A 20,686-nucleotide genomic window follows, 5' to 3' on the forward strand; every position below is an offset into this window, starting at 1 on the left:
CTCTTAACATGACCTTTTTAATGTTACCATTAAGCCATGTGAGTCGGTTTATAAATTTGGTTCTCGCCATCCGTGCTGTATATCAATATAGACATTAGGTCGGTTTATCACAAAGTAATTTTATCCCGAAAACAGTATTAACATTTAGACCCTAAATGGAACGTGCTTTTTAAGTTTAAGACATGCATGTATCCATATCAATCCAGTCAGATATTGCTTGGATCCAAGATGGGGATAACAGTACTACATGTACTACTGATTTATCTTGCGTCCAAGTAGAAACTTTGGTCTTAAGTTGAGCCAAGTTTGCAGGCTATAAAACTCTCTTGTCCAACCCGACCTCGATGCCGTCCTTTATATAGGCTTAGTGTAAGTTTCTTTTAAAAAGCAGCTGAGGCATGTTGCTTCATACAAACTGTGAAAATGCTGTACAACCCCCCACCCCCACCCCCACCCCTACACTGGACGACCTCATTTCTACGTCCTTTGTCCGACCATGAAACTGGCATCGCTGTGGTCGTAGACAGGAGGCACAAGCATCGCTTTGGTTGCAAAATGAAGGCTCAATGATCGGCATGTAAAGTTTGTTTTTTTTTTACTCTCAAACGGGACCGTACTACGGGACGCAGAAAGGTGCAAAGGGGGCTTTATACACCGCTCTGATACACCGCTCTGGCTCCAGTTTCTGTAGTAAAGACCAAGAGCTCCTGCTAACATGCTTCCCTGAAAACAGGTGCGTATTTTGTTGACGGTCTGCATGTCACTTTTTGACCTTTCAATTTATTTCTACATCTAACTTGCAAATGTGTAAAAATTTGAATAACTTGATAAATTAATACATAAAGAAATGAAGAAAAAATGAATAAACAGAGCAATAACTGTCTAAAATGAACAATTAAATAAATTAATAAATATGTATCATTTGCCACGAGAGTGGCTGCAATGCTGCACCTGTACAATGATAGCATGCGTAATAAATGGGGAAGGAATCCTGAAGATTTCAATAATAAAGAGGGATGAAGTCCTGCCGAGTTCATTAAATAAAGGTCGAATAGTTAGATACAGGATATATATATATATATATATATATATATATATATATATATATATATATATATATATATATATATATATATATATATGTATCAGCGCCCGCACTTTATTGTAACACATTTAAAGAGAGTGCCACCGTACCATTTTGACAGCTGAAGATAGCGCAGATGTAGCCCTAAGAATTTTAGCCTGCGTAGATAAAAGATTATTAAATATAATATGCGGGGAATAAATAAACAAAGGAATAGATATATGATTAATAACAGTAACATAGAAGGTGTCCTGAATTGTTCAGAAATGAGAACCAAACTCCTGAGAAACATGTAAAAAATCATTTCTGATCTCATATAATACTGAAAATGAACATCTACTGCAATCCAGAAAACTGTTGTTTATACAAAGACAAAAGACGCGACATGTTAGGCTAGCTGACAATTTCCTGTGGCACATGTCTCACTGACAGTCGCAAGCTCAGCGATGCATCACCCGAGTGAGTGGACAGTATCTGTGCGTTGTCACCAAATAAAGTTGTGTGTTGACTTGACACAGGCCTATAATACCCTGTAATATCAGGGGCTTCAAAATTGCATATGAAATTTATTTATGAGGCATACAATGATTTAGTAACAAACTACTACATGTAACACACCCGGTGGTCAGAAGGTAACCTTATAATACATTTACCCTTATTTAAGTCACGGCTGGTCTGAAAGAACAAATATCAGGCGTGGTTGGGGTTACAAGTGTTGTTGGGAAGGCACTTGATCCACTCACGCACCACGATACATCATCATCGGCAGACCCAGGGAGATCAACAGGCACATGCGGTTACCTAGGTTTCTCTCCCGTTTTTCTTAAACCAAAAAAAGGTATAACGAGCGAAATGAGATAAAACCAAGTCCTTCCCCCATGTTTGAACCTTTTACATTGCAGTGAAATCGTCCTCGTGTGTTGTTTATATAATTGTTGGGTTTAACTAGGTAAATTATTTTTAATATTTTCTCTCCCCCCTCCCCCCCCCCCCCCCCCGCCACTTTGACTCCATTGCATCACGTATTAGAGTGTCGTCATACAGATGCATCATTTCTATGTGCTGCTGTTTAGATAGGTGACATATTGATAGTCAAGTTGAACCCTAGGTCAAATTCTTTGTGCTTACATAAACATCAAAGTAAACGCTTCTTTGGTGTTATCTGCTTTGAGCGTGATAGGTATTAAATGATGAGCTTATATAACTACACCAGTAACTTTGAATATTTAATAATTATTCTATTCTCTACACTGGAAACGTCCGTTTTAGTTGCTGCTTTGTGCGTCTTTATCAAACAATCGTGTCGATACATCATTCTTTTCAATTAAGACTTTATTTTGATTTATTTTACAAGTAGTATATTTTAAGTCAGGTTGTCGTACATTAACGGATCTAAGCTTACTGTAATTTATGTGCACTCAATATTAACTCAATAAGTGAGAAATACACGTTCTAAGCATTACCACGTAATGCTGAAAAATACTTTAGCACAGGAGTAATTAGGCAATCTATTTGCCCCATTGACAACCCGGTATAATAAGATTATGAACTCACACGTGGGTGTTCTTTAAAAAAAGCATCTGACAGGAGGTTATCGATGCTAATGCTACAAAAAAACTGCACAAGTAATTTAAAAAATTGAATATTGATTAATCGCTAGTACCCATCATGCGCATATCTTTTATGTTATAAGATAAATGCCCTCACAGTGCGTTATCTGAACTCCGATATCAAGTACGAATGCAAACGTATAGGCCCTACTATCAGTTAAAGGATGCCCGGTAAACCACTGTGCGTCACCAGACAAGGAAGACTTTTATTTTGGCTGTCGTTTGCTGCGAGTCGGTTGACAGTTTGTCTTTGGGGAACATGAACTATGATTTTTTGCCAAATTGTTTTACTTTATTTTGTTTCGGTTAACTTGGGAGCGTACTGTGTTATTGTACAAGGCGTCGTCAATGAGTCGTCTCAAGATTTTACTGACAACACGCGCGGCAAACTTGACGTTTTACGCTCGTCATACCTTTTGAAAAGTAAGTAGAGCTTAATTGTATCACACGGCGTTCATGGGATAGGTAGAAAATTTTGTGCAGTAAATTCAATGATTATTTAAGTCAAATGCATAATATTCTTTGTATCCTTTGTATAATTTAAGGTGAGACTCACTTACCTTCATTATAAATTAGACAGTATCATTATTATGATAAATATTTATATTTGTTAGGTCACAGCCTTTAGTGAAACGAGAAGTAAACCAGTAAAGATTATTAATTGTTTAATTAATTCATATATTTATGCATTAATTAATTTATTTATTTATGTATTGGTATAGACTTAATTCGATACAGAATTGCAATTAAGACATGATTTGTTTAAATTTACCAAGGAATAACCACAAACATATACATTCATATGTTTATTATATATTTTATTCTTAAACTATCAACCAGACCGCAAAAGAAGACAGCTCGATATATTTCAGCAGATTGCGAATTCATTAGGCGGTAATGTCTACAACAGTAACAAAGGTTCCATTGGAGACGCAGTCAAAGTGGTTTCTGTAAGTCTGATAGATAATCAATCAATCACAATTAATTCATAAACCCCAGGGTTGGCTTTCACTCCGTAATAGAGCCCCCCCCCCCCCCCCCCCCCCCCCCTGAGCTTTTTCCCCTAATGCAGTCTATTGATAAAAAATGACGTTCAGGTAACATTAATACATTAATATAAAAAAGGATGTTGTGAATTGTGTCCCTTTTCATGAGGTTATTTTGCTATGTTTTTGAACCTGATATTAGTATACAAAATTCATTGATGAGTTTAGAAACTTATGCGGCCAATTCATAGGGATAAATGCCATTTGTGCACATTGTAGGAGGAAATAGAGAACACAGCTAAAGTAACGATAGCAAAGTACATATGGCAAAGCACAGTGACTTCTCAATATATCCCGGTTGACAGCGAACTTCGTGAAGTATCTATTGCTTTACAGGGAACGGGGACTTCCATAGATATATTAAATGGTACCGGTAAGGCACTTGACGTCTTAATCTATTAATTTGTCAAACATTTTCAAATCACTCAAGTAAACTTATCGCTGTTAATTTTTAAAATTATTTATCACTGGAATGATCGTTTTTTATTTTCCTTTTTATCTTTTGGAAGTTCTGGGCATGGTCAATGCTGTAACATATTGATGCCCATACCCATACTTCGTTGCCGTGCTGGTAAAAACGCTTGATATTGAACACACTTTAATCACCCTGTTCGATGTGGAGGAGATACGTTACTTCACAGGTCTTACCCTGATCTTTAGAGAAAGTTTATCATTGGTATTGTTGTTGTTGTTGTTCTTCTTCTTCTTCTTTTTCTTCTTATCATTATTGTTGTTGTTGTTGCTGTTGTTGTTTTTGGTCTTCTTCTTCTTAGTATTATGGATAAATGTATGATATCCCGTGTTTCCAATTTAACACTCAGAGTCTATTAAATATTCCCCAGGTAATCAAATGTCCATAACTCCGACATCAGCTGGCACCAGGGTTCAAATATACGACGTTAACAACTCTGTAAGTCTACAATGTATCCCATGTGTGCACGTGACCACTGTAACGTTGATAACAAAGATGCTATGGCCACTGGAATTGACTTCTTTTTTTTTGCACGTGTGTGTGTGTGTGTGTGTGTGTGTGTGTGTGTGTGTGTGTAAGAAACTGAGGCCGGTTATTCAAGGATACGCTGAAAAGTGTCTTATATCTAAAATCGTTGGCTTGGATCTCAGATTTTAAGCTTGTTTAAAACAAAATTAGATTGGTCGTCTTTATCTCGACCCCATGATTCCTAGATATATTTAAATGTTTGTAAAAACATGTGTACGATAAAATTGTCATTTTACATGTACATACAGTGTATGACTTGCGGTTGTAGACACGAGGAATACTTTACAGATGTTTTTTCTACATTTTTCCTACAACCGCAGACACTGACCCCGGGAATGTGGGAGCTCAGAAGAATTTCTACGGGAAATATAGACCTTACGGTTACTGGAAAAAGTACATTTGATTTTACCCACCAGCTTTTAGAAGAAGACCCTGTTAGTGGGGACTTCTATGAGATATCAGGAAGACCTTTGGCAGGTAAGGCATGGAATTGTATTGTCTATCATAAAAAAGCAAATAATGATAATGAAGGGTGTTATCACATAGCATTTTTTTTTCCTTAAACCTAGAGCGCATTAAGAACAGCGGACTTACAGATCCGCCAATCAAATATGGCCGACCATCTTGAACACTTGTTGCGTAATCTCCGCGGGGAATCTATTCAGTGTCCAATCGGGAATTAAGCGGCAAGCTTTTCAATGGGTCGCCATATTTGATCCGCAGATCTATTAGTCCGATGTTCTGAATGCGCTCCTGGATAATTCATTCCCTGGTCTTTTATATATACATGTAAATGTTCATGTAGGATCCAATACAACAGTCACTCTTCGTGTCACCGAGATAAGCGTGATCAACGGGGTGCACACTCTAATGCTACATGATCAGTATGGACAAATAATCAAGACCTCCATCTTGGAACAGGGTGTAGGAAAAAACACCAACGCGTACAGAGGATCTATAGTGATCCCTAATCAGGTAAGCTAACACGACATATGGAGATAATCAGTTTTAGAGTTAAAATATGATTCAGTGGATGTCATCTGGTGTTTGCAAAGTAAGATAAAAACGTGACGGCACTGCGAGGAATATGTTTGTGTGCTCTCTCAAGTTTTAACATTAAATATCAATCAGACACGCGGTTTTTAACATTGTTTTCTGTGGAAATACACAGGCATTGCACACCTTTTTTCATCAGTTCATTGAAAACATTTCATAATGGCATGCACTTCATTCAAAGTGAACTGATAGAAACGGACTAATTTTTTTTCTTCTTTTTCTCTCCACTTATTTGAATAACGCTTGTATTTCATTGGCAGGCCTTTACGTTAGCGATCAATGGTACTGACCGCAGTGGACATACCTTCCTGCGCCAGTCTACGTCCACACTGTTACCGGTTAGCATCAAACTGGACATTGAATCGCTTGGTACGTGTACCTCGACCGTTTGTGTTTCCTTTGTTTTGAGTTTAACAGTTTCCTTGTGATAAATGATATGTGTGTGTGGTATATATAATGAACATTATCAGAATGTGCTTCGTCTTAATGAATTTCAGTGTATATTTCTGTAGGTCCGTAGGCTGCAGGACGTTTAGAGGGGGGGGGGAGGCGGAGATTAAGAAAAAATATTGGGGAATCTTTATAAAGTGCTCGCATTTTCCTTTCTTGTAGTCCATCAAATGTACCTTTTTTCTCTTCAATTAGTGCCGATAAATGAGAGCTTTTTACCACAAATGGCCTGAAAATGGCCTGTTTGTATTGTGGCTATAAGGCCTCAGGTGGAGAGTAGTCCCCCCTCTCTCTCCCCCCCCATGCATGCCCTACTACCAACCAGTTTTCTCAGCAATTCAACCCGAAAGTGTGCAAAGTCCCCACTAAAAACATTAAAATGACGATTTATTGTGTCTTAGCAAGTCACCCACAATTGATTAGAGTTTTAACATCATTTACCTAAATTTCATATAACATTCATAATGACAAAAACAATAACAAAAACACAAAAAAAAAAAAAATTATTAAAGACTTTTGGACTTCTCACGTGTCATATTCACGAACAAGCTTTGCAACTCCTTTGATATAAACATGAAATAAATGAGCATGTCATTAGAAAATTCTGACTTTCAGGCACTCTTTTTGTTCATGAGTCCATGCTGATAAGATTCACCCTGACAAATGTTGGAGCTGACGGACAGTTTGAAGTTAACGCCACTGACGATAAACATCTTCTGAGGCCCCCATTAACGCAATCATTTGTGCTAAAACAAGGAGAGAATAAGACAGGCGCATTTACCATTTCTGGTGGCTCTGCTGTACAGATTACAAGGTACCCTCAGATATTTCACCAGTAGCAGTTAAATGTCGTCATAGGACGCATTTAGATACACACATCGTACTATCTAGGTCGTTCGAACTCTGCTAGGGATCCTCGCTTAAGTGCAATCAGTGGAATCGGTTTAATGAGCACACTATAGTTAACTACCCCCTGCCACCTCGAGGAGTCGTGTCAGACAATGCAGTTGATTCCACTGGTTGTAGTCGAGTAGCCAGAACGCTAACCCTGCAATGTTTTTTCCTGTAAACTTTTTTCGCTGAAATGCATTCTTTAGGTCGAGAGAAGCAAAATTAGCTTGATTGCTATTTCCGAGACCTTGAGCATTTTTCAATATGGCCGTCAATTTATGAGAAAAAATAGAAAAACGAGCAGAAGTCGCCGGGTAAACTTTATTGACAGCTTTTTTGAACGTGTATCCTATCAGGAGAGCACAACAGTACTAGAGAATACACTTAAGCCCGTTACATATAGCAAAAAAGCCAAAATGGCCGTCAAAACATATGGCAGAAAGTAAAAACAGCTGCAAAATAAGTTCGTTTTTTTGCAAATTAAGTCTTATTAAAAACATTTCTGCCTTTTCTATTTATGTCCATTATGATAATTTGTTAGTCATGATCCTAAGCTCTCAGAAGCTGCTTATTTGACATTAATCAGATGGTGGCAGACGGTGCCATCTCCTGAGAGTCCATTTGCCACTCCGACGAGCCCCATAGTTAAAGCTTGCTATATTATATCTTGCAAGCTTTTTTAAAAGAAATTGTTTCATCTGGGTAACAAAACTTAGAGAAGCTTATAAGCTTGACTTTATTTGCCAGTTGATACGTAGGAGATATTGACAATTTTTCAAAATTCAAGATGGCCGTCAATTTGTTATGTGAAAAGCGAGAGCCATACATTCGAATAAAAAAAATTAATGCTTCACTCCATTGTTCATCATTGCATATTTATATTTATGTCCATGCAAAGTGCGATCATTTATTTCATTTTTGCAAGTTATTTTAATAAAAATGGCCTCCAAAACATAATGGAAGGGCAAAGAAACAACTGTAAAACTACAAGGCTTTTAACTGAAATAGACTTTAACTGGAACAAATATAAATACATATATAAAGTGAAATACGACATACCTGCGTTCAAGACACAGCACACAATAAAACATATTTTTAGGTTAAATGATACAAACAAGGAAAACCAATATATCCGTCAATGCTGCTCTATGATCAATCTAAACATTGATTGAGGATATCTCAGTCCTGACAACTAGATTTCCATTCTAAATCAAAAATTAATAAAAGGTATTATCATTCTAGTATGTGTAAATTAAATCATTTTGAAATAAAAAAAGGCGTCAAATCGTTTTCTTCAGGTTGGATTATTCTTATCCTTTTCTTGTATATTTTTTAAATATATTAACAGCTATGGGTAAAGACATTTTTGCTGTTTAACAATGAATTTTATTATAAATAATCGAGATCCAAGCAGGGGTATACAAACCCAGAGGTTAGGGCCCATGAAGTCAGCTATTCTGGACAACGTGACATAGTACGGGGATATGCGAGGGTTATCCATCGACATCATATATTCGAAATGTTGTTTTTGCCAATATATACTTACAGATAATGGAAGCTTTGAGATAGTAATGTATACATTTTTCTACTTGTAGGGTAGATGTAATTATCCATTGTGCATTTATTGATGACTTAATGCTCGGGTAGTTAAGATAATGATGAGTTGTCATGTTGCCATGGTTCATTGCTCATGGGTAAGCTTTTTTTTTTGCAAAAATGGACCAAATACACATTGAGCAATACTCAGTGGGCATCTGCACATTTTGAGGATTGGTTTTGGAGGCCTGTAAAGGCCAAAAAAGGTCACCCATGTCGTTAGTCCAGTGAACGGAATCATGCCATGTCTATCATGTGAACAACGTACATCTCTGGGCACTGGGTGTGAGGGGAGTCTGATTTGAGCTATAATGTATGGGCTGTTCCCACCCCACAATCAGGAACCTGGTTGAATGCCACAACATGCCAGGCTCTGTTAGCGATATACCGCAGCCAGGGCGAGAGAGTGTCAACTCCAGACCAGGATCGCCACACCAGGTTGCATCAGCTACGGGAGCAGTTTCGCCATGCCAGTCGTACAGCACAAGAAGCACCCGGCAGGAACAACAACCGGAGCACCAGCCCCACTGTGCGTCGACGCTTGCTGGCGGTCAACTGATGGTGGTCGTTGATGGCAACATACCAGTAACTGCTTGTCACTACATAGATCAGATCCTGCAACCTCACATAACCTCGTTAATACAGCAGAAAACTGACATCACATTTTTCCAACAGGACATGACCCGTTCACATTCGGGGTAGGACATCCAAAGGGTGGATGTCCTACCCCGGCCTGTCTATTTTCCGGATATGAATCCGATTGAACACCTGTGGTACTACATATATCTTTGCCCTCCGTTGGCCAAGGCAGCAGCTGATCGAGGCACTACGACAAGGCTGGAATAGGATTCCACACGACACCACATTTATTGCCCGAGCATGCGCCAACAGATCGCCGCCTGCATCGAAGCAAGCGGAGATCGTACCGGCTATTGACCATTGTGACTTTGTGTTGGGCTGGTGCCATTTTTGTTTTGAAACTATTCATGAAACTTAAGATTTTTGGTCCTGTATACCAATGTCCTAAACAAATGATTCATATGAAAATAATCCAGTTTAGAGCTTCAAAATAACAATTATTTTGAAAAATATGGCCTCAAAGATTTTAATGGCTGTCAGTATATAACCAAAGATTTGTAAGATGTTTTGCTTATTGACTCTTAAAAATGCAAAGTTAAAAAAGTGCAGTAATAAGAAAAACTAGAAATACTGTTATATACTGATGAAATATTCTTACACGTGCCAATCTCAACAAAAAAAAATGGGAATTTTTAAAGCTAAATTTTATGTACATACTGAAAAAGTTATGATAAAGATATAAAATTAAAATATTAAGGTATGATCAATTTAAAAACAAAAGCGAAAAAAATAATAAGGTCAATATTTTTACAAAAGTTAAATTAAATTACACTCACCCCCCCTCCCACCCCCCGTCCCCACCAACGGACTTGGTTGGACTCCATGTAAATATAAGAGTCCCGATTGCAGATTAACATTTTGGACTCCCTGTGCCCAAATTCCTGCAGAACCCCCTGTTGGCCCTTGATAAACTTTCTGTATTAAAAAGAGAACTTACGTAATGGTCAGTCCTATCAATGATCCTCTTTTATAGAGTCTTAGTATAACTGTACCTTACAAGTACACTTTGTCAATAAATAACAGGGTTAGATATATTTCATTATACGCCGTATTATCAGTTTAAAACGTAATTTAACTGCTTTTTACCTTTTTTGGGCATGTTTTAGCGGTCATTTGAAATGTGGAATATCATGCACTTTAAACCTGACTCTTTGCTACTCTTTGCTATGTTTATTTACAATATAATGATATTATAATATAATTTTATATTATTGACGGCCATCTTGAATTTTGAAAATTGATCAATGTTCCATATCTAGCCACTGCCAAGAAAGCCCAAATTTAATTGGCTTTTATACCCCCAAATTTTTAAATTCTTTAAAAAACTTCAGGGAATAACATTCTAAGTATTTGACTATGGGACCCGGAGAAGTAGCAAACAGACTCTTGGGGGGTTACTTAACTGTCAGATAAGCTTATACCAAGAGTTTCTAACAAAATATTATAATTAACATAAATATAAAAAGGGGATATGTTTTTTATAAAAATAAATATGCAAAAAAACAAACTGATTCTGCAGCTTTTATCATTTTCTGCCTTATGTTATGACGGCCATTTTGGTATTTTGCTTAGTGGTACGCGATTAAGCGTATTCACTAGTACTGTTGTGCTCTCCTGATAGGATACACGTTCAAAAAAGCTGTCAATAAAGTTTACCCGGCGACTTCTGGTCGTTTTTCTATTTTTCGTCATAAATTGACGGCCATATTGAAAAATGCTCAAGGTCTCGGAAATAGCAACCAAGCTAATTTTGCTTCTCTCGGCCTGAAGAATGCATTTCAGCAAAAAAAGTTTACAGGAAAGAACATTGCAGGGTTCGACTATTGGGCCTATGGGAGTGGCGACTCGACTATTGCACTTCGGCAAGAATCCCCCGCAGAGCTGGACCGACACAGCTAGTACGATGTGTGAAGCTGAATGCGGTCCTTGTGAAAGAAAACAAAATGCTCTAGCAATAACAACGTCTAACAACGTTTTAATAATGATGACTAAACCCCTTGCGTTTTTTGGGGTGATACATATGGCCAGAGTGTCCATTTTATTGTCAATAGATATGATGACTAAAGTTTGATCATCCCTGTTAAAATCATAACTTGAAATATTTTGATTGCAGGGCATGTCCTAGAAATCTGACATTTTCTGACAGGTGCTTGTTTATCTTGGTCAAGAGATGCCACTGTGTTGTTTAACGTCACGTCAATCGACTTTTCTCTCCATATTCAGTCGTTAATCATTTACAGCGTTTTTTCAGGGTGACGTTCTCTGCAGGCCTTAAGGGTGGAGATACAAACGACCGACAGTTAAGTGTGAAGACTGTATCAGTCACGAGGAGACCGACCACGCTTAAGGTAAACAATGCAACGCTGTAGTACTTGGCAACTGGTGACTTTTTAAAAGCGTAAACACTCGTGAAACTAAGTATTTGACACTTTATGCTAGTTAATTATCGTCAAGTCTTAAATCAAAATGCTTATATGTAGAAACAGTCACAATCTTGATTACTTATTCTTGAAGTTGTCATTGATAATCATTGACGGGCGGCCTCCCCTACATTACTGAAATAACTTTGTATTGTTTGCTTAACTGTAAATTATCGTTCGTCAACAACAGTGTAAACCGCTGTAAGTAAAGCATCGTAAGTAAAGCAGTGTAAAGCATCGATTAACTAGTCACAGTAAATAAAAATTGGTTCATTTCCCACTAATAATGCGGGTCGAAAATCCTAAAAATCACGAATCACTGGGTACTGGGTATAATGATTTCATTTCACGAAGGGTGGAGAATAAAAAGCTGCATTCTGGAGTCACGGGAATGGGCTGGTTCACGAATCACGCTACATGCATGTACAATATGAACGTTTGAAAAGTGGCTCTCAAGGGTAACGAAAGAACCCATGAATGGGACCCTTTCAATTACGTTTGATGCTATTTTGTTGTTTATAATGTATTGCTTTTTATCATATTTTATATTTCAAAATATCCTTTTATATTATTATAAATACATATAATAAATTATTTTTTTTAATTAAAATTTCCCCTTTTCACCATTTATTCAGCCGCCCGACAGAGAGCCTCCATCGTGTACCCTGATCTCAGTAGACGGGAACTGCACAGCAGCGCAAACCAACCCCTGTGTCTGCCGTTTATACAGATGGAGCGCCGTGGCAGAGGCTCGAGATACCGACTCTGGGCTGGCAACCCTGAACGCCGGCGGGATAAGTGCAGAAATTCCTTTGATTTCTAATTTCTCCGTGGGTGATAAAAACTTCGTCAACGTCAACATTACGTATGTGATTTAGCTTTTTTTTTTTAGATAGGATCTTTAGTGGATTAAATGGTCAATCTAGGGGGTTCTTCCCACCCAAAATTAATTTTTAGTATTTTTAGTATTCAATTTTTTTGTGTGTATTTCACATCAATTATTTAACAATTTTATTATAATTCAGAGCTACGTGTTGTAACCCACGTGTCACCATTAATGCCGGGGACTTAGAGGGTAACCTGGGACAGTGCGTTATTTCGTTTATTGACGACACGCTTGCGCTCAACTACTCGTCGCAGCAGTGTATCACTACCACAGAGATGACAACAGTAATAGAAACTACCCAAGCAACTACCGACGCCTCGTCGACGTCGGACTTCAAGACAACGTATCATGGATTCACGCAATCTACCGAAGAGTTAACGTCTCCAAGTAGCTTAAACAGTTCGGTCAGTTCCAATTTTAAAAGGCTATTGTTTTAACACCATCTACACAGCATAAGCAATGCAGTACATTTACACTGTACCCTTATTACATTTTTTTTCAATTAGGTATTTGCAATTAACGTTTTCTCTTTTTGACATTACAAGACGTTTTTAACCTTAGGCCTATATTCGCTTTTCTTATGACGATACACAAAAAATGTTTTTTTTTTTCAAATCCTTCATTGTTCTTTTTCCAAGCTTGGAGCGCAATCCAATGTAGATATGAAACCAACAACGATTGCCGCAATATCAGTGGGCGCTTCACTAGGTGCTATACTCACAGTCTTACTGGTAAGCATCAACAGTCCCAGTTATCAATATATATCTTAAACAGTGCTGCCATCTGATTGTACATTGGATGACAATAATTTAGTTTTTGTTTATAGTTTTAGTTTAAAGTTTTTGCATAGTTTTTTTTCTTGTTTCATACATAGGAGCTTTATTTGAAGAAGTAAATATGAATGTTATATAAGGTGCCATTCAGATCGAGAAGAGCCGAGTGCTAGGCCGCGACCTAAATATGGCGGACCAACATAAAAGGAAGACCACTTAATCCTGTATAGTCTCTCCGCCTCTCAGACGTCTACCCACTCGTCGTCCCTGCAGGGGCACAGTAATTAAATCTCGGCTCAATTCAACCGGTCAAGATTTGACGCGGCCTATCTAGCTCTTGGCTCTTCTCGATCTGAATGGTCCCTAAATCCACATATTTGTCCTTGAGATGCTAATTGAACGACTAATATCTTTTACTGGCACTCGCTTTCAGTATACGTTAATTCCCTTCACATGAATGATGTGGCCAATTTGGGTGTGTTTTGTTCCCATTTCCATTGCGTTATCTGTATTTGACAGGTATTATATGTGGTAAAGAAGACTTTGGCAGGCAAGGTGTCCTCACAAAGCATAGCCTCAAAATCGGCCAACACGTGGAAAGACGCGAACGCCGAGAGTTCAGCGGAGGGAAAGAACTATCACAAGGCACATGAACTCTACGATATATAAATTGCGGGAAGGGGGCAAACGTTATAAGAGATATCTTCACTACCCATATGCAACCTCTAAATCCCATTTTCAGTCAAACTGACCCGACCCATTTGAATGGGCTAATTGATTACGGCGAGCTCTTCGTAGGCAGTAAATCAAAGCATGCCCTTTTCTTTGAGATAAGCGGCGTGTCATTGGATCGCATGACGTCGTATGTTTAATTGAATCGATTGTAATCTGACGACGAACTGAATGCCTTCCGACTTTACTTTAAAAATGCTGATTACAGTGCTCTAGAAGAACGGGGGTTAACCAAGCAGACAGGAGAAATATTTTGTTGTCTCGTTTTGTCGCTTTCGATCTCCAGCTATGTTAGAAGCACTTGTACATGTATATTCTACACGTATTTCTAAACCCAAAACCCCAAAGATGACATTTTCATTCAATCATGTTAAGAGCCAGGTGATTTTATTCGTTCCCATATACATTAATACTCTTGAATATCTCATCTTACTCAATACCTACTAATTATGAATACAATAAGTTTTTTCCAGGTAGTAAGAGTTAGTGTGCTTTTCGCATTACATGTATAACAAAGACCATCAAAATTGCGTTCTGAATATTTATTAAAATAGTCGGAAAGTTGGCTTCTGGCCAATGCATTCTTAAATAAACGGAGACTAGTGGTGGAAATATAAAATATAAATATAGACTTGTTTCGAAATTGAATTTCAAGTAGCTGAAACATAAGTAGACTCGATACGAGTGTCAAATATGGTATTCTTTCAGCACCTAGCCGGATCAAATGTTGTATCGGCTGGTGAGCCATCTCAGTTGAAACCACATAGGTGCGGCTCCCGGTCCCCGAATTATGTTTACCTCAGTTAATGGGAATCGCATATTGAGCAGATTGCTAATTTATATCTGAATATTTACGTTGCAGGAAATGATAATCTTTCCAGTCACAAGTCTTGGTGCATAATGCCATACCTGGTCCTAGAAAAGAAATTTAATAACACGGCATTAATTCTTGATCATGTAGTATGCATTCTACGTGTATCTAAAGCAAACTGGGCACTGACGTCATATCTATACAAAACATTCTCGGTGGACAATAAGGGGCACATAATTAGCCAGAGAATTATCTTTGAACATATGGAGATAAGCTCTCACGGCGGTCCCGGTAGGGGCTTGTCCTGGTCCAGGCACAGGCGAGAATGTCTTCATAGCAGAGGTATAAAGTGTAGTGATATGATTGATCTGGGCAGTGCCATTTAGCTTGTGTTGCCAATATTGCTAACCTGATTTTTATTTCCGAAACCCTGCGTTTGCGAATCGGATTTAAAAAAATGGTGTATTGAAAAACCATCACGTTAGAAAAATTATTAGGTATATCATACCTTACCTACATGAACCTAGCCACTTTGGGAGTCTCTGATACAGGACTTCGGCCCCTCTGCAAAATGACCTTTCTTTGCAACCAAGGCTCTTGTTTTCTTAAGTTTGTAGCAGAAGCACCAGAAATTCTTCCTGTATTCTTTAAACTTGATGTCCACCTTGTAGAACAACTTGTTGCCATCAGGCCCAGGTTTACCATCTGTATACATAGTATTATATCTATAAAAGACAATAAATTCTCAATCATCGTGAAAATTAAGTTTCGAGGAACACAACTAAGGAATTTAACGCTTCCTGCAATTGCCCTTATGGCCCCTGCAATTGGCAGCCGTTGTCTAAAAGTGATGCAAATATATTTAAGTTATGATCTCATGCGACTCAGTATTTTCAAATAAAACATAACAACAGAAACTGAGAAATGCCAAAAGTTTAAAAAGACTGAAGACATTTTTGTTAGATGATAATATCAATCACAAAATCAAATTCAAGGTTCTTCATAATTCTTACTAGTTCGGTCTTAATGGTTTTGTGTAAGTGACACCAAGGCGCAGGTGTAGCGCGACTTTCTAACAATAAATTATAGCCTTATTATACATTGATGTCTATTGTAAGTACACTTGGGAGAAGCGCATTTGTAAAGTATCACTTGCATATGTATTGTACTCACTTTCTGCGAAGGGATGGGTTATTTCTCGGCTTAGTGCAGTCGTATCTAAGGAAAAGATCAAACTCCAACTTGGCTTTTCCCAGACCAATGCCTATCAGAGATGCTTTGGCGAGCGTTGTGGTGGACTTTATCTGTATCACCCCTTCCTTTTCCCTGCTATCTATGGGAATTATGATTGGGTTTACTTTGATCTGCTCAAAAACAAAATAATAGTAATAATAAAATAACAAATAAAATAAAATGGAACCATAAACAAATGTATGCGTATATTAAGCTATAATGATAAAATCGATACTAACAATATGCTTAAACGATGAATTTTATATAGTATAGCAAATGGTGTAAAGGTAACAAATCTCGTTCATTTAACTTTATCTTCATGATGAATGTGTCGATATTCAATATGTAAAAAATGGTTTAGATTGTTTGTTATTAAACACTGACGTTGCTAAGTTAGCCTTTTTAAGATTATTCCCCTATACGATAACACAAATTAAATAAAATAAAGAATGAGTAAAAAAAAACAAAACAAAACAAAACAAAACTCGCCTTTAGCAATTTAGCCCACCAGGGTAAATTGAACTTGGCGTCCAGATCGATTCGAACTTTCCACGGGTTCTTACACAGGGTAAACTTGGCCCTAGGGTTGCGGATTACTTTAGACTGGAGTTGGGGGATGCTACAGTAAGAAGGACTGCTACAGCAGTTGCCAGTGCACCTTGTAGGGAGACAGGTCAACAGCTGGGTGACTTTGTCCAAGGCTCCGAGTGCACCCGATACGGAGTCGGGCACGGTCTTTGTGTTCAAGAGCTTCCCCAAATGCTGTCCAATTGTTTGTACGTCGATGAAGCGTTTTTGCCGCGCTGCAAGGAAACAGGATACAAAATATAACGTACATATGGCAATTATACCTGAGCCACCACGATCACTGTTTAACGCCGATTTAATGACACCATTTAGTACTCCAAAAAACTGCCAGTGATTATTCTAAAAAGTCTTAGTTCAGATTTTAGCGTTGATCAAGCAAAATGATGCCTTGGTTTTATGACAATCTGAAATTAGGGGCTCATAACTCCATATCAAAAACATTTAAACCAAAATGGCGGGATAGGATTGTATTCCATACACTCGAGGTCGCCTCTTCCAATTTTTGTGACAAAATCTTGTTTAGGGATGAAGCTACGCCCCATACCGTTTGCTATCTCACCTCAAAATAGAAAGGTGTTAAATTACAGCTTTGGGTTGCCTATGCATATACATTGCAACGAACACATATACACGCCGATATTTAATATTTTTGATGTTTTTTATTGTTTTAAATCAGCACAAAGATAGATGTATTATTGAATAATTAGATACAGGAAAATTCATTTTCGGTATCTGGATGATAATAAAGTGTTGCAATATCCTTAATCAGATCGCCATGGTAAAGCGTGATCTGTACAGTCATAAAATTATCAAATTTCATTTATCTAAGAAGTGGGTGTGCGTGTGAGTGTGCATCCATGTTTGTTTGTGCTTATGCTTGTTCGCGCGCGTGATGAATGCACTTCTTGATTAACGAAATGTGAAATTAGAAATATAAAACTACTCACCGAGAATAATGTCAGAATGGGAAGCCGCGTCATTCGAGCCTTAGAAAATAAATAAAAGAAAAGACATTTGAATGCAATTGCTTTGGAGTACCTTAACAATGAGATGTTTTACGGGTGAGTTTAACTATAATATTTGATTATTGTTAAGGCGCTTAAACCTACCTTGTTCTACATGGCCTCTTGAGACAGAGAGAAAACAAAGCACTGCCACAATTATTCGTGCTACAGCCATTCTGGACAACAGCAGATACCAACTAATGGAAAACATAAAAAGAAAACGCAAATGTAAGATCTTTCAATATAGAGCGAATGAGAACAGAGGACAAACAGAGCAGCGGATCAAATATGGCGACCCACCAATAAGCTTGCCGCTTAATTCTCCTTTAGACAGTGAAAAGATTCCCCGCGGGGATTACGTAACAAGCATTCAACTATGTCGGCCATATTTGATCCGCGGATATGTCAGTCCTCTGTTTTGAATGCGTTCATAGAAAGACAAATACTAATCTATGGAGATCTCTTGCAAAGTTTTTTCGTCCCGGCTAATGCTACATGTAAGGGAGAATAAATTTCAGAAATAAACATCTGTGCGAAAAGCAGCCCGTAACTGACTGTAATAAAGGTTTTCATTTGAAGTGGTTAAAACTACTTCCTTACCTGTGCAATGTTGAACTTGAGTGATGTTTGGCAATGGGGTCTTTAAGGAAGATGATTCTCCTTCCTTTAAGAAACGGGTGTATTTATAGCTTTTACAGTGAGATTCAAGACAGCTTACTGAAATGGAAAATTCTAGGATTTCCAAGTAGAAAGCGATACCATCTTTCTTGGTATTTTCCTTTGTGACAACCGTTATCACCCCGACGAGGAATTTTGTTACTGAAACATGTGTATTTGTCAAAAATATCTGTCGAGAATATGATACAAGTAGTTGAAAAATGTAAATAAATATTCGTACAGATGAGAGGTCGGGTTTAACAGGTAATAGTCAGGCGGCTTTACAGCTGAAATGATGAAATGAAAGATTTCCAAGCAAAATAAAAGATCTCAGTTTCCTTGGTATTTCCTGTTGTGATAGCTGCTATCTTAAACCCCTTTCCGATACCTAGATCGATCTAACACGATCGATCCATCTCCAAGGGGTTTCTCGCTTATAAGATTTAAGATTTTAAGCTTAAGATTTAAGATTTTAAGTTGAAGAATATTTTTCAGAAAATCTCTTGGAAGAAAACAAGTTTGAGGGCAAATGTGGTGTCGCATGGCAGGGCCGTAGCCTGAGCAAAATGCCAGGGGGGGCAGTAAGCGGACACGAGGGGGCACAGCCCCCGAGGGGGGAGGGTGTGTGGGGGGGTCCCCCTCCCACGGTGTGGAAAATTTTTAAAAACTTTATGTATAATACTGCATTCTGGTGCATTTTAACTGTTATTTATTGCTCAATCATAAGTCATAAATTGTGGGTTCATTTTGCCATAGGTACAGTCATCTTTTCAACACAACATGCCAATTGGACTTCATTTCGTAGATTGTCTAAAAACAGTACACCTTTGTAAAGAGATTGTTGAATGATTGTCCAGTGGCCATGAGTGCATTTTCTCACAGAATTGATACCAACTTTGCAATTATTTTTATTCACCTTTGCGATAATTTTTTTGCACCTCAAATCCCAGGGGGGGGCAGCTGCCCCCCCTGCCCCCCCGGAGGCTACGGCCCTGCATGGCTGGATATTAATTGTCAAATCAAAAATGACATCTTTAATACTAAGCACTGGTTTAAAATACTGTTGTGTTAGAATAAGATTTTGCAAATTTCGGGTCGAATGCTTTTCTTATCAAATATCTTGATATCACTACGTATGGGGCACCAACGACGTCAAAACTGGCAGTAGGATCGAGTTATGCAGTTTTCCTGTCACTCAGCTAGAGAGTCTGTTTTCAAATCTGTCAGTCAGCTAGTGGATCTGTTTTTCAGGCCAATTAACTGCCCAGGGCGTGGGTTTAAGCTGATCACAGGAGATGATTTGCATTTAATAATCTGCTGAGCTTCTTAGTATTTCAGATATCGTCTTATAGACCGGATATCCATGATTACAACAGAGATAAAAAACATTAAGTAACGGAACTCATGGAATCTTGTTGATTAATTCAAGAAGCAAATAATATTTTGTAGAGCTTAGCATTGTAATATTTCATAATAATGTCACACATATCCGTGGTAGTAATAATAAGTCACACGCATCTAGTAGAAAGGATCACAAGTCTAATTAATATCTGCACGAAAAAAAAAACAGATGAGTCAAATATTCACTTTTTTAGGAATATTGCCCAAAATAAGTCTAGTACCAATAAGTCAAATATTTTTTCACGCAATTTAAATCTTGTAGTAGGTCTATGAACAAAGTCATAAAAATCAGAGTCAAACTCGAAGCCAAAGTTTACATGATAAATACAACATACTGCCTTGATTGGTCTCGCTGTCAACTACACCACCATGTCGCCAATCATTCACATTTTTATCTTATTCAGACTTGATATTTAATATGGAATTTTTTCCAAACCGTTTTGTTCTGATTTTTTCCTACTTTTTCCACTTAAAATTGAAAACAAGGATTTACATCTTGTTTTGATGATTTTTAATAATCTATTCAATGTAATTGTGACATCAGCTCTTTCATTGACTTCACCTAATTAAGCAAACAAAAACACGACTGATTCAAAGTCATACAACAACCATTAAAAACGTTATTTTAATCTCCATTTTTTTTTTTCGAAATTATCGGCTGTGAAAAAGTAACGCAACTAAGTAACTAGTCACAGCAACAGTCGCTGTTACGTCTGACCTCATCTGGCTGCTACCAGGGCTCTTAATCGACGAGGCATTCTTTGGGATAGGTATTTAGTGTTTAATCTGGAATGAAATTCCTAAAAACT

At 37.8% G+C, this 20,686-nt stretch overlaps 2 protein-coding genes across 4 annotated transcripts; one reads left to right on the forward strand and one right to left on the reverse strand.

The window, feature by feature from the left end:
* The first annotated feature begins 3,129 nt into the window (after window positions 1-3,129).
* Window positions 3,130-14,808, forward strand: LOC106158945 (uncharacterized). The gene is made up of 13 exons (XM_013535074.2): window positions 3,130-3,159; window positions 3,535-3,644; window positions 3,960-4,113; window positions 4,583-4,650; window positions 5,061-5,217; window positions 5,546-5,715; window positions 6,057-6,165; window positions 6,862-7,060; window positions 11,624-11,720; window positions 12,428-12,657; window positions 12,818-13,082; window positions 13,317-13,409; window positions 13,971-14,808. The coding sequence occupies exons 4-13, from the start codon at window positions 4,591-4,593 to the stop codon at window positions 14,118-14,120; spliced, it is 1,530 nt and encodes a 509-aa protein (XP_013390528.2). The 5' UTR covers window positions 3,130-3,159; window positions 3,535-3,644; window positions 3,960-4,113; window positions 4,583-4,590; the 3' UTR covers window positions 14,121-14,808.
* Window positions 14,711-18,592, reverse strand: LOC106158948 (uncharacterized). Of its 3 annotated transcripts, none has more exons than XM_087018163.1 (7): window positions 18,420-18,592; window positions 17,925-18,016; window positions 17,763-17,801; window positions 16,717-17,030; window positions 16,168-16,358; window positions 15,512-15,719; window positions 14,711-15,098 (listed from the first exon to the last, which is right to left on the reverse strand). In XM_087018163.1, the coding sequence occupies exons 2-6, from the start codon at window positions 17,992-17,994 to the stop codon at window positions 15,518-15,520; spliced, it is 816 nt and encodes a 271-aa protein (XP_086874289.1). In that variant the 5' UTR covers window positions 17,995-18,016; window positions 18,420-18,592; the 3' UTR covers window positions 14,711-15,098; window positions 15,512-15,517. The 3 variants fall into 3 exon arrangements, with proteins under 3 accessions (XP_086874289.1, XP_086874288.1, XP_086874290.1); XM_087018162.1 differs by having other exon boundaries at window positions 15,508-15,719; XM_087018164.1 differs by having other exon boundaries at window positions 15,503-15,719.
* Window positions 18,593-20,686: the final 2,094 nt, after the last annotated feature.

The sequence above is a fragment of the Lingula anatina genome, chromosome 7 (genome assembly GCF_051362555.1).
Source record: "Lingula anatina isolate TDL-2025a chromosome 7, LinAna3.0, whole genome shotgun sequence".
In the NCBI taxonomy this organism is placed as follows: domain Eukaryota; kingdom Metazoa; phylum Brachiopoda; class Lingulata; order Lingulida; family Lingulidae; genus Lingula; species Lingula anatina.

Coding starts and splice junctions, on each gene's coding strand:
- LOC106158945 (XM_013535074.2), top strand. CDS start 4,591: ATGTCCATAACTCCGACATCAGCTGGCACCAGGGTTCAAATATACGAC. Junction 12,658..12,817: donor TTCGTCAACGTCAACATTAC/GTATGTGATTTA, acceptor ATTATAATTCAG/AGCTACGTGTTGTAACCCAC. Junction 13,410..13,970: donor CTATACTCACAGTCTTACTG/GTAAGCATCAAC, acceptor TGTATTTGACAG/GTATTATATGTGGTAAAGAA.
- LOC106158948 (XM_087018163.1), bottom strand. CDS start 17,994: ATGGCTGTAGCACGAATAATTGTGGCAGTGCTTTGTTTTCTCTCTGTC. Junction 17,031..17,762: donor CCATTCTGACATTATTCTCG/GTGAGTAGTTTT, acceptor GTTTCCTTGCAG/CGCGGCAAAAACGCTTCATC. Junction 15,720..16,167: donor AACCCATCCCTTCGCAGAAA/GTGAGTACAATA, acceptor TGTCTTTTATAG/ATATAATACTATGTATACAG.